This window comes from Rhinoraja longicauda, chromosome 26, assembly GCF_053455715.1.
Source record: "Rhinoraja longicauda isolate Sanriku21f chromosome 26, sRhiLon1.1, whole genome shotgun sequence".
Lineage (NCBI taxonomy): Eukaryota > Metazoa > Chordata > Chondrichthyes > Rajiformes > Arhynchobatidae > Rhinoraja > Rhinoraja longicauda.
In genome coordinates this window covers 32,202,367-32,219,678 of record NC_135978.1, presented here as the reverse complement: position 1 = coordinate 32,219,678, position 17,312 = coordinate 32,202,367, and the positions used below count along the sequence as shown (strand labels likewise).

The following is a 17,312-nucleotide window of genomic DNA, read 5'->3' as shown; positions in this document are numbered from 1 at the left end:
GAGCCAGCACCGCCATTCATTGTGATCATGGCTGATCATCCACAATCAGTAACCTGTGCCTGCCTTCTCCCCATATCCCTTGATTCCACTAGCCCCCAAAGCTCTATCTAACTCTCTCTTAAATTCATCCCGTGAATTGGCCTCCACTGCCTTCTGTGGCAGAGAATTCCATAAATTCACAACTCTCTGGGTGAAAAAGTTTTTTCTCACAGTTTTTAATGGCCTCCCCTTTATTCGTAGACTGTGGCCCCTAGTTCTGGACTCTCCCAACATTGGGAACATTTGGGGGAGTCCAGAACATTTAAACCGAAGATAGACACAACATGCTGGAGTAACTCAGCGGGTCAGGCAGCATCACTGGAGAGAAGGAATGGGTGACGTTTCGGGTTGAGACCCTTCTTCAGTCACCCATTCCTTCTCTCCAGAGATGCTGCCTGTCCCGTTGAGTTACTCCAGGATTTTGTGTCCATCTTTATTGTAGACAAATAACGTTTTGGTTCAGGAGCCTAAACTTTCCCATTCCTTCTCACCTAAATTCTTTCATTACTGCCTTTGGTTTCTTCAATTGTCTATGCCTTAAATTTAGTTTAGAGATATAGCGAGGAAACAGGCCTTTCGGCCCGCTGAGTCCGCGCCGACCAGTGATCCCCGTACATCAACAGTATCTAGTACATCAACAATACTCACACTAGGGACGATTTATAATTTTACCAAAGCTAATTAACCTACAAACCCGTACGTCTTTGGAGTGTGGGCGGAATCTGAAGATCTCGGAGAAAACCCCGCAGGTCACGGGGAGAACGTGTAAACTCAGTACAGGCAGCACCTGTAGTCAGGATCAAACCCAGGTTTATGGTGCTTTAAGGTAGTAGCTCCACCGATGTGCCACCGTGTCTCACACCATCTTGGAATGGCCACTGTAAACCTCTCCCTCTCTTGTTCATTTCTTTGACAAAGTGATCCCAATATTCCTTTCTTGTCTCAACTTTTGCCTATTTATGTTTGGGTGAGAGATCTTGGAAGGTTTCAGAGATGTGCTGTTGTTTTACAAATTAGTTTGCATCACAAATGAAAAACACATAAACATAGAACATAGAATAGTATCTGAAACGTCACCCAACCTTTTTCTCCAGAGATGCTGCCTGACCCGATGAGTTACTCCAGCACTTTGTGTCTATCTTCCATAGTATTGTGCAGCACAGGAACCCGCTGCCAGGGGTGGTGGTGGAAGATAGATAGTGGCATTTAAGTGGCTTTTGAATGGGCACATGCATATGCAGGGTTTAGAGGGATATGGATCACATGCAGGCAGAGGATCCAATGTCGATGCTGAACAAAGAGGCCACATTGGAAGCACTGAATGTAATGTACAAGGTTGGAAGAAGCGCACCCTATCTTCAGGGTGGCACAGTGGCGTAGCTGTAGAGCTACAGCCTTACAGCGCCAGAGACCTGGGTTCGGTCCTGACTATGGGTGCCGTCTGTACTGAGTTTGAATGTTCTCCCCGTGATCTGCGTGGGTTTTCTCCGAAATCTTCAGTTTCCTCCCACACTCCAAAGACGTGCAGGTTTGTAGGTTAATTGGCTTGTTATGGATGCAGAAAAGTAAATTTGTCCCGGGTGTGCATAGGGTAATAGTAATGTGCGGGGATCGCCGGTCAGTGCAGACTCGGTGGACCGAAGGGTCTGTTTCCGCTCTGTATCTCTAAGCTAAAACTAAACAGCACTCCTAATGTGGCCCCCCTTACATCAGGAAGACCTAGTGTAGACTGGATGTTCGTTTTGCCGAAGACTTGCTCTCCGCCAAGGCCTGCTAGATTTCCCGGTTGCTCACCATTTTAACTCCCCTTCCCATCCCACACTGACCTTTCTCCTTTGCCAGAGTGAGGCCACAGGCAAACTGGAGGAACAGCACCACATATTCCGCTTGAGTAGCTCACAACCCAACGGTAAGAACGTTGAATTCTCCAATTTCTAGTTACAACCTCCTTCTCCCCCTTACCCCAGCCCAAACCTGACATTTATCGCACCATCTCACACCACCCTGGTCACCCAGTTCCCTTCCCCTCCTCCTCTGCTCATTTATCATCCCCAAGTCCCATAACTGTTTTATCCCTCCCTCTTCCACCTTCCCCCTATCCACTTCTACCATATCCCTTCCTCTGGTTTTACATTTCACTCCCCCACTTAGAGTCAGAGTCATCGAGTCACACAGTGTGGAAACAGGCCCTTCAGTCCAATTTGCCCACAACATGTCCCCTCTACTAGTCCCACCTGCCTGCATTTGGCCCATTTCCCTCTAAACCTGTCCTATCCACGTACTTGTCTAATTGCATCTTAAACATTGTGATAGTCCCTGCCTCAACTACCTCCTCCGTTCCTTATATGTCACCATTTTGTCTTCTTTGGCCTTTGCCACTTATTCCACCCATCTGCTGTATCCACATATCACTTAAGATAGTCACAAAAAGCTGGAGTGGGCAAAAAAGCTGGAATAACTCAGCGGGACAGGCAGCATCTCTGGAGAGAAGGAACAGGTAACTCAGCGGGTCATCTCTAGAGAAGTGGAATAGGTGCGTTCCGAGTCGAGACCCTTCTTTAGCCTATCACGTACCAGGCTTTGCCCCACCCTCACCACTCCTTTCCAGCTTTCTCCCCACCCCCTCCCCCAACAGGCCCGACCCGAAACATTGTCTGTCCATTCGTTCCACAGATGATGCCTGACCCGCTGAGTTCTTCCAGCACTTTTGTTTTTTTTGTTGGAGATCTAACAACAAGTTAAACCATAGCCTTCAAGTCTTGGCTACTGTTAGCACGTCACAGAGTCTGACATTCAGAAACATTTTACAATCAATAAGACATATTTAAAAAAATTAAAAATTGATCAGAATGAAAATATTTAAATAACTCAAATCATTAAAGCAAACATAACTTTAAAAATATATCACCTCTCTTCTACTTGTCCTTGACCTACTGCCTTTCCTGTTCATTCCAATGAATAAGCTCGCTGTTCTTGTGCCAAGTCTCCACTGGGTTCGGATCAATGACAGGTACCCCAGCAAAAGTACGCGGAAATTCAGCAGGTTAAAGCTTTACCTCTGTACTCCATGGGGGTATCTAACATCGGAGTTTAGTTTAGTTTAGTTTAGAAGTGCAGCGCCGAAACAGGCCCTTCGGCCCACTGGGTCCGCGCCGACCAGCGATCCCCACACACTAACACTATCCTACACACACTAGGTTCAATTTTTACACTCACCAAGCCAATTTACCTTGGTACCTGTACGTCTTTGGAGTGCGGGAGGAAACTGAAGATCTCGGAGAAAACCCACGCAGGTCACGGGGAGAACGTACAAACTCCGTACAGACAAGCACCCGTAGTCGGGATGGAACCCAACTCTTACTGCTGCGCCATCCCGGAGTGGAGAACATAGACCAGAGCAGCACAGGAACAGGCCCTCCCTCCCACAATCTCTGTCCCGAACATGAAGCCAAGTTAAATCAGTCTCCTCTGTCTGCACGTGATCCATGTCCCTCCATTCTCTGCATATCCATGTGCCTGTCCAAATGTCTCTTAAACACCGCTATCTTATCTGCCTCCACCACCACCCCAGGCAGCACGATCCAAGCATCCACCACCCTCTGTGTAAAACAAAACTTGTCCTACATATCTCCTTTAAACTTTGCCCCTCTCACCGTACAGCAATGCCCTCCAGTATTTGTCCCTGGGATAAAAGTTCCGACTGTCTCCCCTACCTATGCCTCTCATAATTTTATTTACTTCCGTCAGGTCTCCACTCAATTTCTGACGCTCCAGAGAAAACAATCCAAGTGTGTCCAACCGCTTCTGGTGTCTGAAGAAGGGTCTCGACCCGAAACGTCACCCATTCCTTCTCTCCAGAGATGCTGCCTGTCCCGCTGAGTTACTCCAGCATTTTGTAGCTATCATCTCTTTTAGTTCAGTTTGGTTTAATTTTGTTTAATTTGGTATTATTGTCACGTGTACCGAGGTACAGAGGAAGCTTTTATTTATTTAGCCAAAGAAAAGACTATACATGAATACAGTCAAACCATCCACAGTGCACAGATAATGGAGAAAGTGCGCAACATTTACAAGTTCATATGTTCTAGGAGCAGAATAATGCCATTCGGCCCATCAAGTCTACTCCGTCATTCAATCATGACTGATCTATTTCTCCCTCTCAACCCCATTCTCCTGCCTTCTCCCCATAACCTCTGACACCCGTACTAATCAAGAACCTGTCAATCTCTACCTTAAAAATATCCATTGATTTGGCCTCCACAGCCGCCTGTGGCAATGAATTCCACAGATTCACCACCCTCTGGCTAAAGAAATTCCTCCTCATCTCCTTTCTAAAGGCAAGTCCTTCTTTTCTGAGGCTATAACCTCTGGTCCTAGACTCTCCCACTAGTGGAGACATCCTCTCCACGTTCACTCTACCCAGGCCTTTCACTATTCGGTAAGTTTTAGTGCAAGATATGGTATTGTAGATAATACCCTCTAATCCAGGCTTCATTCTGGTTAAACCTCTGAGCACCCTCTCCAGTAATGGGACAACCGGAACTGCACAGAATACTCCATGCACAGCCTCACCAAAGTCCTACATAGATGATACCTGACCCGCTGCAGAAGTCCACTGGTCACGGGACCTCCAGCCAGAATGACACCCACGTTCCTCACACCACAACCCTCTGCCTTTCATGAGGAAGCCGGCCCTGAATCTAAACGACCAAGTCACTGTGGATGCCGTGCATCTGAATCTGCTGGATCAGCCTAACAGAGACTTTTTCAAATGCCACGTAGACAATGGGCCAATGCCCTCCCCTCATCCATCACCTGCATAACCTCCTCAAAAAACTCAGGTGACTTTGTAAGATGGGAAGGTGCAGGTGGATCCTGACTGCCAAATTCAGGACGTTTGTTTTGCTGATTCCACTGCCCTTGCAGAGTGATAGAGTTGCTGCCTCACAGCGCCAGAGACCCGGGTTTGATCCTGATTGCGGGTGCTGTCTGTATTGAGTTAGTACGTTCTCCCCGTGACCACGTGGGTTTTCTCCGGGTGCACCGGCTTCCTCCCATACTCCAAAGACGTGAAGGTTTGTAGGTTAATCGGCTTTGGTAAATATTGCAAATCGTCCCTAGTTTGTGTGGGATAGTGTTAGTGTATGAGGTGATCGCAGGTCGGCACAGACATGGTGGGCTGAAGGGCCTGTTTCCGCAATGTATTTTTAAACAGGTGATGAGACCATCCATAGGGCAAGAGTTCCCAGCCAGCTCCAGCCCAATCATTTTGTAACTTGCAACAGTGATCCTACTAAATTCTCATCAGTATGTGAAGAGTTGAGAATAAAACATTGTCATGATTATCTGTACTAGGTTTTCTTCTTAGAGACTGCAGTTAATTTTACGATTCCAACTACTATTTGGCCATCTTTAGACTATAGAGATACAGTGCGGAAACAGGCCCTTCGGCCCACTAAGTCCGCTCTGACCAACAATCACCCCGTACACTAGCACTATCATCCACACTAGGTACAATTGACAATATCTGGCATGTGGGAGGAAACTGGAGCACCCAAAGAAAACCCACATGGTCACCAGGAGAATGTACAAACTCCATACAGACAGCACCCACAGTCAGTATCAAACCCTGGTGTCTGGTGCTGTGAGGCAGCGACTCTACTGCTGCACCAGGCAACATCTCGGGAGGACCTGACAAAGGGTCCTGGCCCAAAACCTGTCCATGTTCTCTAGAGATGATGCCCGATCCGTTGAGTTATTCCAACATTTTGTTAGAGTCATACAGCATGGAACTTTTTATTAGAGTCATACAGCATGGAAACAGGCCCTTCTGCCCACCCAGACCACGCTGACTAAGATGTCCCATCTACACATCCGACCTGTCTGAGTTTGGCCCGTATCCCTCTAAACCCCTCCCATCCATGTACCTGTCTAAATGTCTTTTAATGTTGATGCTTATGGTTTTAGATTAATGGGCAGCACGGTGGCGCAGCAGTAGAGTTGCTGCCTTACAGCACCAGAGATCTGGGTTCAATCCTGACTATGGGTGCTGTCTGTACGGAGTTTGTATGTTCTCCCCGTGACCTGCATGGGTTTTCTCCGGAATCTCCCGTTTCCTCCCACACTCCAAAGACGTACAGGTTAATTGTAGGTTAATTGGCTAGGTATAATTGTAAATTGTCCCTGGTGTGTGTAGGATATGCCAATGTGCGGGGATCACTAGTCGGTGTGGACTCAGGTGCCGAAGAGCCTGTTTCTGCACTGTATCTCTCTAAACTAAACTAAACTAAACTAAACTAAACTAAACTAAAAGGAGGCAAGTACGTTATGTGCAAGCGAATCACTATGACTCCCTGGTCATGGGATTGAAAGCATCATAAAATCAGCGTGATCAGGTCCCTGCAATAAGACTCTACTGCTCATAAGAAGCAATATATTAATACATGCATCAACGACACGGTTTCACCCAGCAGAAAGGATGCAATAAAGTTAACCCATGTGGAAAGAGATTGTACTGGGAGCAGCGAGCAAGCGTCACTTCTCAGTCCACCATTAATGGAGCCGCACCCACCTGTCATAAAACACAGGGCTGCCTTGTTTGTTGCTAGTATTGCTCAGAGTGCAGCCGGTAACTGTCAGTGCTGTAATTTATGGCAGCTTTTGCAATCTCGTGTTCATTTGCTTTTCTATTAACCAACCCGCTACCTGCCATGTAGCTTTGTGCCTTGATTGCTTACCTCACTCTTACCTCTTCACCCGTTTGGCACATAATAACTTCTCCCCTTGCGTAGGATTACGTGGGAGATACAGCACCACATTCGGCCCATCTGCTCCAAGCTGGTGTTTATGCTACACTGAAGTTTCCTCCTTCCAGTCATCACCCATTAGCAGATCCTTCCAATCCACTCTCCCTCACTTGCTCGTCCATACATTGCTCCTGGTTCTCTTCAGACCCCCTGCTCTTTCATCATCTTCTTTGCCCTGCCTCTGGGCTTTAGTTTAGTTTAGTTTGGAGATACAGTGCAGAAACAGGCCATTCGGCCCACCGAGTCTGTGCCAACCAGCGATCCCCGCACACTAACACTATCCTGCATGCACTAGGAACAATTAACATTTATACCAAACCAATTCACCAACAAACCTGTACGACTTTGCAGTGTCGGAGAAACCCATGCAGGTCACGGGGAGAATGTACAAACTGCATACAGACAGCACCCGTAGTCAGGATGGAACCTAGGTCTCTGGCGCTGTAAGGCAGCAACTCTACCGCTGCGCCACCGTGCCGCCCCTCACATGGATCATTGGGTCTCTGCGCTGTGAGGCAGCAACTCTACCGCTGCGCCACTGTGCCACACGTGCCACTTCCTTCGAAACTATTGATCTCTGATTCGGCAACTGAACCATCCTATCCTGAGCTACTCATTGGAGACCCTTAGACTATCTGTAATCGGACTTTACTGGACTTTACCTTGCACTAAACGTTATTTCCTTTATCATGTATCTGTACACTGTGGACGGCTCGACTGTAATCATGGATAGTCTTTCCGGTCTGGTTAGCACGCAACAAACTGTACCTAGGTAAACGTGACAATGAACTAATTTACACTCAACTCTTTCACACTCATTTACACTTAACACTTTGCAATTCAACGTCACCGTCACTGCAATACTCAAGTCAGCCTCACTCCTTGTTGCAGCTTTCACAATGTTCACATGCACCCCACACCTGTGCAATACTTTTAGTTTAGTTTAGAGATACAGCGCAGAAACAGGCCCTTTCGGCCCACCGGGTCCGCGCCGATCACATTAACACTATCCTATACCCACTAGGGACAATTTTTACATTTACCAAGCCAATTAACCTACTTACATGTATGTCTTTGGAGTGTGGGAGGAAACTGAAGATCTTGGAGAAAATCCACGCAGGTCACGTGGAGAACGTACAAATCCGTACAGACAGCACCCGTAGTCAGGATCGAACCCGGGTCTCCGGTGCTGCATTCGGTCGGTCACTCCCTCTTCCCCCCTCTCCCATTAGGCAATAGGTACAAAAATGTGAATACGCACACCTCTAGATTCAGAGACAGTTTCTTCCCAGCTGTTATCAGGCAACTGAAAGGTCCTACCACCAACTAGAGACCGGTCCTGACCTCCAATCTACCTCATGAGAGATCTTCGGACTATCCTTAATCGGACTTTACTGAACTGTATCTTACACTGAATGTTATTCCCTTTATCCTGTACCTGTACACTGTGAGCAGCTTGATTGTAATCATGTATAGTCTTTTCGCTGACTGGATAGCACGCAACAAAAAAGCTTTTCACTTTACCTTGGTACACGAGACAATAATAATAAACTAAATTCAACTATAATTGTGCCTAATTTTGCAGCAGGATTGTCATTGAACCATATGCAAAAAAAGACTTTCACTGCACTTGGGTTCACGTGACTATAAAATACCATTAAATCATTGAACTAGGGAACACAATAGCCAATTTTCACACAGCAAATACTGTAAAAGGCAAAGATAGAAATTAAATGCTGGCGTAACTCAGCGGGCCAGGCAGCATCTCTGGAGAGAAAGAATGGGTGACGTTTCGGGTCGAGACCCTTCTTCGTACAAAAAGCAAGACAGGAGTGCATTTGTAGAAATATAGAACTGCAGATAACGGTTTACGCAAAAGGACACAAAGTGCTGGAGTAACTCAGCGGGTCAGGCAGCATCTCTGGAGAACATGGACACAAAGTGCTGGAGTAACTCAGCGGGTCAGGCAGCATCTCTGAAGAACATGGACACAGAGTGCTGGAGTAACTCAGCGGGTCAGGCAGCATCTCTGGAGAACATGGACACAAAGTGCTGGAGTAACTCAGCGGGTCAGGCAGCATCTCTGGAGAACATGGACACAGAGTGCTGGAGTAACTCAGCGGGTCAGGCAGCATCTCTGCAGAGCAAAACATCACCTGTCCATGTTCTCCAGAGATGCTCCCTGACCCGCTGAGTTACTCCAGCACTTTGTGTTCTTTACAGGAATGCATTTTGTGTTGTTGGTTGGGTGGGGACATAGGTTGGCTGCAACACTGGGAGAATCTCTTTGCTGTGTTTCAAAATAATGTCATGAGTTCTGGTCGCCCCATTACAGGAAGGAAGTGGAGGATTTAGAAAGGATGCAGAGGAGGTTTACCAGAATGAAGTCTGGATTAGAGGTATTAGAGGTAACAAACTCATCAGGAAGGCTGGCTCCGTCCTGGGGGTGGAGTTGGATTCATGGGAGGGGGGGGGGGGGGGTGGTCTTGGAGGGGAGGATGCTCCTCAAACTGCGGAGCATCCTGGACAATACAGCTCACCCCCTCCATGACACACTGGTCAACCTGAGGAGCACCTTCAGCAACAGACTGGTTCCACCAAGATGCAGCACAGAACGCCACAGGAGATCCTTCTTCCCGAAGAGAGACACAAAAAGCTGGAGTAACTCACCTGTCTCACCTGGAGGCAGCATCTCTGGAGAGAAAAAATGGGTGATGTTTTGGATTGAGACCCTTCTTCAGACCTTCTTCCCTGTGGCTATCATACTGTAAAACTCCTCCCTCTTCTGTCATAGGGTAGACTGACTCCCGCCACCCCCCACCCCCCCAATCTTTGCACATCCCCAATCCTTTCCACTCGTCACTTCAATTTCATGTTTCATGTATCTTGTGTTTTATGACTGTTGGCAGACCAATTTCTCTTATGGGATAAATACAGTTCTATCACATCGTATCGTAGCTGCAGGGAGAGATTGGACAGACTTGGATTGTTTGTTCTGGAACACTGGAGGTTGAGATGAGACCTGATAAAAGTCGTCACGGTGTCGCAGCGGTAGAGTTGCTGCCTTGCAGCGCTTGCAGCGCCAGAGACCCGGGCTCGATCTCGACTACGGGTGCTGTCTGTACGGAGCTTGTACTTTCTCCCCCTTACCATGTGGTTTTTCTCCGAGACCTTAAAGATAGCGGAGTCAAGGGATATGGAGAGAAGGCAGGAATGGGGTACTGAGTGTGGATGATCAGCCATGATCACGGTGAATGGCGGTGCTGGCTCGAAGGGCCGAATGGCCTCCTCCTGCACCTATTGTCTATCTTCGGTTTCCTCCCACACTCCAAAGACGCACAGGTATGTAGGTAAATAGGCTTGGTAAATGTAAAAATTGTCCCTAGCGTGTGTAGGATAGTGTTAATGTGCGGGGATCGCTGGTCAACACGGACCCGGTAGGCCGAAGGGCCTGCTTCCGCACTGTGTCTCTAGACTAAAACTAATATTGTATAAAATGATGAGAGGCATAGATAGGGTAGAGCTTTTGAGAGACAAAGAGATAGGGTAGAACTGAGAGGCAGAGGTAGGTAGAAATATCAAATATTAGAGATATTAACTTTAAGTTCAGAGGGGCAAAGTCTAAAGGAGACGTGTGGGGCAAGTGTTTTATACAGAGAGAGTTGGGCGCTGCAATGTGCTGCCAAGTGTGGTTGTGGAGGTGGATACGATAGTGGCGTTTATGCGGCTTTAGGATAAGCTACTGACTATGCAGAGAATATCTATATGCCTGCATATCCATATGCCTATCCATTTTTGCAAATATAGATTGATTCTTAAGATAGCCACAAAAAGCTGGAGTAACTCAGCGGGTCAGACAGCATCTCTGGAGAAAATTAATAGGTGACGTTTCAGGTCGAGACCCTTCTTCAGGCTCCAGGTTTTGTTACTCTAGCTTTTAGTATATATCTTTGGTTTAAACCAGCATCTGCAGTTCCTTTCGTACATAGATTTATGCTTTATGTGCAGGTAGATAAGAGCTTGTTTTGGCATCATGGATCACACAGACATTGTGGGCTGAAGGGCCTGTTCTTGTGGGGCACTGTTCTATGTACCTTTTACAACTTCAGAAAGTCCAAAAGCACTCAATACCGATTTTGAAGTGTGGTTTTGTTATAAACTAGGGGATACAATATCCAATTTGCACACAGCAAGTCCTACAAAATGCAAGGAGATGGACACAAAAAGCTGGAGTAACTCAACGGGACAGACAGCATCTCTGGAGAAAAGGAAAAGGAGATGTTTCGGGTTGAGACCCTTCTTCAGACTTCTTCAATCTTCCCTACAGGCCTGTTCCTGTGTTGTACTGTTCTACGTTTCGTGTTTCATGCTCCAAAAGAGACCAGTGCAAAGGGAAGCATTGACTACAAGAATCAGAAGACCCTTGATCTTATTTCTCTATCTTCTGTGCGTAAGACATCTAACAAAGGAAATGTTCCAAGCATGCTCAGTGACGCCCAACATGAATTAGGTTGAAGATAGACACAGAGACACAGCGGGTCAGGCAGCACCTTGGGAGAAAAGGGGATGGGTTACGTTTCGGATCGAAACCCTTCTGAATCTGATGATGAGTTCCGACTCGAAACGTCACGCATCCTTTTTCTCCAGAGATATTGCCTGATACGCTGAGTTACTCCAGCACTTTGTGTCTATCTTTGGTATAAACCAGCATCTGCAGTCCCTTCCTACACATGGATTTGCTGGAACTCTTCCACATTCTCAATATTTTTGAAATTTGACATCAACTTTCATTTGTTTGGTCCCTCTTACACAGTAGAATATCTCAGTTTAACTCGACATGAAGCCACACAACGATGGGGATAATGTTCCTACAATTCTTCTACAGATGCACCGCGGAAAGCATTTTATCGGGAAGCATCACAGCTTGGTTTGGGAACAGCTCCATCCAAGGCCGTAAGAAATTGCAGAGAATTGTGGACGCAGCCCAGACCATCACACAAACCAACCTCCCTTCCATTGACGCCATTTACACCTGCAAGGCAAGGCCAGCAGCATAATCAAGGACGAGTCGCACCCTGGCCACTCCCTCTTCTCCCCTCTCCCATCAGGCAAAAGGTACAGCAGTGTGAAAACGCACACCTCCAGATTCAAGGACAGTTTCTTCCCAGCTGTTATCAGGCAACTGAACCATCCTACCTACAACCAGAGAGCAGTCCTGAACTACTATCTACCTCATTGGAGACCCTTGGACTATCCTTGATCAGACTTTACTGGCTTTACCTCGCTGAAAAGTCATTCCAGTTATTCCCTTTTACATGTATCTGTGCACTGTGGACGGCTTAATTGTAATCATGTATAGTCTTTGCCGAAGGGCTTGTTTCCATGCTGTAAGACTCTATGACACAGTGACTCTATGAATGGTAGACTCCAGAGGGACTGTTGGAGAAAGTAGGTTAAAGGTGAAAGGAAATAGTGGGGGGAATGGGATTGCTTAGGGAGCCGATATGGATTCTGTTGGCTGATATGGCCAACTCCTAAGTTGAAAAAGTAATATAGAAAAATGGATGCCTAGATAACCCTCAGTGGGGAGGGAAGGATGGTGGTGTGGAGTGGTTTAGTGCGGTAATGTCAAAGCTTATAGCGGCCCGGCTATCGATGGTGGAACAGTGTACAGCAGGACAGTGCAGGCAGGTGTAGGAGGAGAGGTGTAAAGCTGGAGGACGAGGGATAGAAAGATTGTTTAGTTTAGAGTTTAGTTTAGTTTAGAGATACAGCATGGAAACAGGCCTTTTGGCCCACAGAGGCCACGCCGACTATTGATTGCCCATTCTATGATATCCCATTTTCTCATCCACTCCCTACACACGAGAGGGCAATTTACAGAGGCCGATTAACCTTCAAACTCACACGTCTTTGGGATGTGGGAGGAAATCGGAGGACCATGAGGAAACCCACGTGGTCACGGGAGAACGTGCAAACTCCACACACACACCGCCCGAGGTCAGGATGGAACCTGGGTCTCAGGTGCTGTGTGGCAGCAGCTCTACCCGCTGCATCACCGTGCCGATTGAGGGACATGAAAAGAAGAACGAGAACTTCAAAACCAAAAGTGAAGGGAAAGTCCCGGCCAAATCACACCCTCCAAAGTAATGAAACAAAGTGCTTGAAAAATTCACCCGCACCCAATTTAATATATTGATTTGTTATACACTTCAGTTAGATAAAGTCATAGAGACCGAGTCATACAGCGTGGAAACAGGCCCTTCAGCCCAACTTGCCCACACCGACCAACATGCCCCATCTACACTTATCCCACCTGCCTGCATTTGGTCCATATCCCTCCCAACCTGTCCTATCCATGTAGCTGTTTAACTGTTTCTTAAACGTTGGGATGGTCCCTGCCTCAACTACCACCCCTGGCAGCTTATTCCATACACCCACCACCCTTTGTGTGAAAAAGTTACCCCTCAGATTAAATCTTTTCCCCTTCACCTTAAACCTATGTCCTCTGGCCCTCGATTCCCCTATTCTACTCTGGGCAAGAGACTTTGTGCCTGATCTATTCCTGTCATGATTTTATACATCTCTATAAGATCACCCCTCAGCCTCCTGCGCTCCAAGGAATAGTCCCAGCCTGCTTAACCTCTCCCTGTAGCTCAGGCCCTCAAGTCTGGCAACATCCTCATAAATCTTCTGTGTACCCCTTTCTAGATCGTCAACCTTGTGTCGTTCTCAGTCAATCTATATCTGCCACACACTGCCTTTCACCCCAGGGTAAAGTTCACAAGTTATAGTAGAAATAGGCCATTTGGCCCATCGAGTCCACTCCGCCGGTCAATCATGGCTGATCTCTGCCTCCTAATCCCATTTTCCTGCCTTCTCCCCATAACCCTGGACACCCGTTCTAATCAAGAATTTGTCTATCTTTGCCTTAAAAATATCCACTGAGTTGGCCTCCACAGCCCTCTGTGGCAATGAGTTCCACAGATTAACTACCCTCCGACTGAAGAATTTCCTCCTCACCTTATTTCTAAAAGAGCGCCCTTTAATTCTGAGGCTGTGACCTCTGGTCCTAGACTCTCCCACCAGTGGAAACATCCTCTCCACATCCACTCTATCTGTGCCTTTTATTATTCTATAAGTTTCAATGAGGTCCCCCCTCAACCTTCTAAACTCCAGCGAGTACAGGCCCAGTGCCGACAAACACTCATCATAGGTTAACCTACTCATTCCTGGGATCATTCTTGTAAACCTCCTCTGAACCCTCTCCAGAGACAATACATCCTTCCTCAGATACGGGGCCACATTTGCTGACAGTCTTTAAATGCCGGCGGTCTGCAACAATGGGGAAGGTGTTGGAGTGGTGCACTTTGTTACCTGTTTGCTGGAGGACATGCTCGCTAGCGCACTGATGCTTCCTGTGTCTGACACCACCATCGCTGATGGGAATCGTGCAGTGTGGGAATACTGAGGAGGGTCTGGCTTATGTGCATACACTGGAAGGAAAGCAGAAACAAAACACAAGTGAGGCGGGAGCACTGCTTCATGGACCTCAATCTTCAAACCTTGGAAATGTTCACCATTCAATGGAGAACTCATTAAGAACTCAAACACTCTTTCACAGTAAACGGAATAGCAAACTGTATCGCTGCACTTATTCAAGCAATGAAGCAGAGTCATGGAGTCATGGAGCATGGAAACAGGCCCTTCGGCCCAACTTGCTCATGCTGCCCAACATGCCCCATCCACACTAGTCCCACCTGCCCATGAATGGCCCGTCTGAAGAAGGGACTTGATCCGAAACATCTCCAGAGATGCTGCCTGACCCGCTGAATTACTCCAGCTTTTTGTGTTTATCTTCCCTCTAACCTTTCCTATCCATGTACCTGTCCAAATACCTTCTAAATGTTGTAGTATCTGCCTCAACTACCCCCTCTGGCAGCTCATCATAATTACCCACCACTCTCTATGTGATTAAGTTGTCCCTCAGTGTCCTATTAAATCTTGCTTCCCTCACCTTAAAACTATGTCTTTTGGTTCTCGATTCCCCTATCCTAGGGAAAATACTTTGTGTATTTACCCTATGTTTAAGTTGAAGCAATTTTAAAATATTTTATACGTGTCCAAAAGACTTTATTGATTGGGCAAGTTAGGCAAAGACCATAGTGATCAAGGTTGCAGACAAAGGCAAGTTTAGAAATGGCATCAAACAATCAGCAATGTTTAGTTTCGTTCAGAGATGCAGCATGGAAACAGGCCCTTTGACCCACGAGTCCACACTGACCATCGATAACTCATTCACACTAGTTCTACATTATCCCACTTTCTCACTCGCTCCCTACACACAAGGGGCAATTCACAGAGGCCGCGCACGTCTGTGGGATGTTAGTGTAATCCAACAACCAACTATTGTTGCCATCAAGGTGACAGAGCCTCACTGATTAATCTCACAGTCAAAATTGAGAAAGTTTCTCTTTCTGAAGAACGGTCTCGACCCGAAACATCACATATTCCTTTCCTCCAGAGATGCTGCCTGATCCAGCCTTTTGTGTCTATCTTCTGTGCAAACCAGCATCGGCAGTTCCTTCCTACACTCAGTCAAAATAGCAGGTTAACATTGGGTTTGCCCAATGATTTGGGAGAACCAGAGGACATAGGTTTAAGATGAGGGGGGTGGGGGGGGGGGGTTGGGGGAGCAGGGGGGGGGGGAGATTTTATAGGAACCTGAGGGGCAACTTTTTTAACAAAGGGTGTTGGGTGTATGGAACGAGCTGCCATGGGAAGTAGTTCAGGCAGATACTATCACAACATTTTGGACAGGAACATGGATAGGAAAGGGTTGCAGGAATATGGGCCAAACGCAGGCAAGTGGAACTAGTGTAGGTGGGGCATGTAGGGCTGCGTGGGCAAGTTGGGCCAAAGGGCCTGTTTCCATGCTGTATGACTTTATGACCTCTGCAGATGTAGCTTAGGTCAGTTTTCATTCCCCCCTCCTACGCCAACTTCCCAAAATTCTCCTTTTATTCTGGCAGTTACAGGATCAGAAAGTCCAAGGACATTGGAAAAACTCCTCCAAAGAGCTAGACAATATCTTTTTGTGTCTACCTAGGACGGAAGGCTTTGACTGTCTCTGCCTTTCATCATTTTAAATGCTTCTATCAGGTCTCCCCTCAACCTCCAGCGTTCCAGAGAAGACACTCCAACTCTGTCCAACCTCTTCTTGTAGCTAACACCCTCTAATCCAGGCATCATTCTGTTAAACCTCCTCTGCACCCTTTCCAAAGCCTCCACATCCTTCCTGTAATGGGGGCGACCAGAACTGCAAGCGATACTCCAAATGCGGCCCGACCAAAGTCCTGGAAAGCTGCCTAATGACTTTCTGACTCTTAAACACAAATGCCCTGACCAATAAAGACAAATGTACCATATTGGGTTGCCAACTTTCTCACTCCCAAATAAGGGACAAAAGGTGACGTCACCGCTCCGCGCCCCACGTGACCTCACCCAGCCAGCGGCCACGTGCTCCCACTCCACCACTGGTGGCCGCCCGGTCCGGGAGGCGGGTTGCTATGCAACCTCCGTTAGGCGGCGCCCGGGCCTCCGGGCCTACACTGTCCGGGCCCACAGTGGCCGGGCCTACAGTGTCCGGGCCTACGGTGTTCAGGCCTACAGTGTCCGGGCCTACAGCGTCCTGGCCTACAGTGTCCGGGCCTTCAGCGCCCCCCAGGCCTAACACGGGACAAGGGCGTTCCCGTACGGAACAAACCAATATATGGGATGTCCCGGCTAATACGGGACAGTTGGTAATCCCAGTACCATCTGACTTCTTCTCGACATAGTGATTTATCGTTGGCAATTATGAGAGACAGATATTGTGTTTTTTTTGTGATTTATTGTTTTCTTTTGTTTGTTGTGCTATCTGTGGGTACTGCATTTACTGACCTGCTGTACTGCTGCAAATAAGAATTACATTGTTCCGTTTTGGGTACATATGACACCTAAACACTCCTGACTCCCTTGACTCTTGACAGATGACCCCCTCAAACTATCATAACAAGAATGAAGAATGGAGACGGGTGTGTGTCTGACACAAGAATTTAAAACAAAACAGAAACTAGCCCTTCAGTATTTTAAGAACATGACTTTTGAACAAAGCCATGTTATTATAGTCATGGAGTCATACAGTGTGGAAACAGGCCTTTGGCCCAACTAGCCCACACCAGCCAACATGTCCCATTTACACTAGTCCCATCTACTGGTGTTTGGCCCATATCCCTCTAAACCTGTGCTATCCATGTACCTGTCTAAATGTTTCTTAAATGTTGCGATACTCCCAGCCTCAACTAATCAAGAATTTATCTATCTCTGCCTTAAATGTATCTACTGACTTGGCCTCCACAGCCTTCTGGGGCAATGAATTCCACAGATTCACCACCCTCTGACTAATAGTCACCATAACGACATTGT

General features: G+C 47.2%; 1 protein-coding gene across 1 annotated transcript in view; it reads right to left on the bottom strand.

Moving 5' to 3' along the window:
• The window catches only part of LOC144606567 (hepatocyte nuclear factor 1-beta-like), a 149,383-nt gene that overhangs the window by 17,298 nt on the left and 114,773 nt on the right, over positions 1 to 17,312 (bottom strand). Inside the window, exon 9 of the mRNA XM_078422826.1 lies at positions 14,223 to 14,341. Coding sequence (XP_078278952.1) covers positions 14,223 to 14,341 — 119 coding nt within the window. The remainder of the gene's footprint in view (positions 1 to 14,222; positions 14,342 to 17,312) is intronic.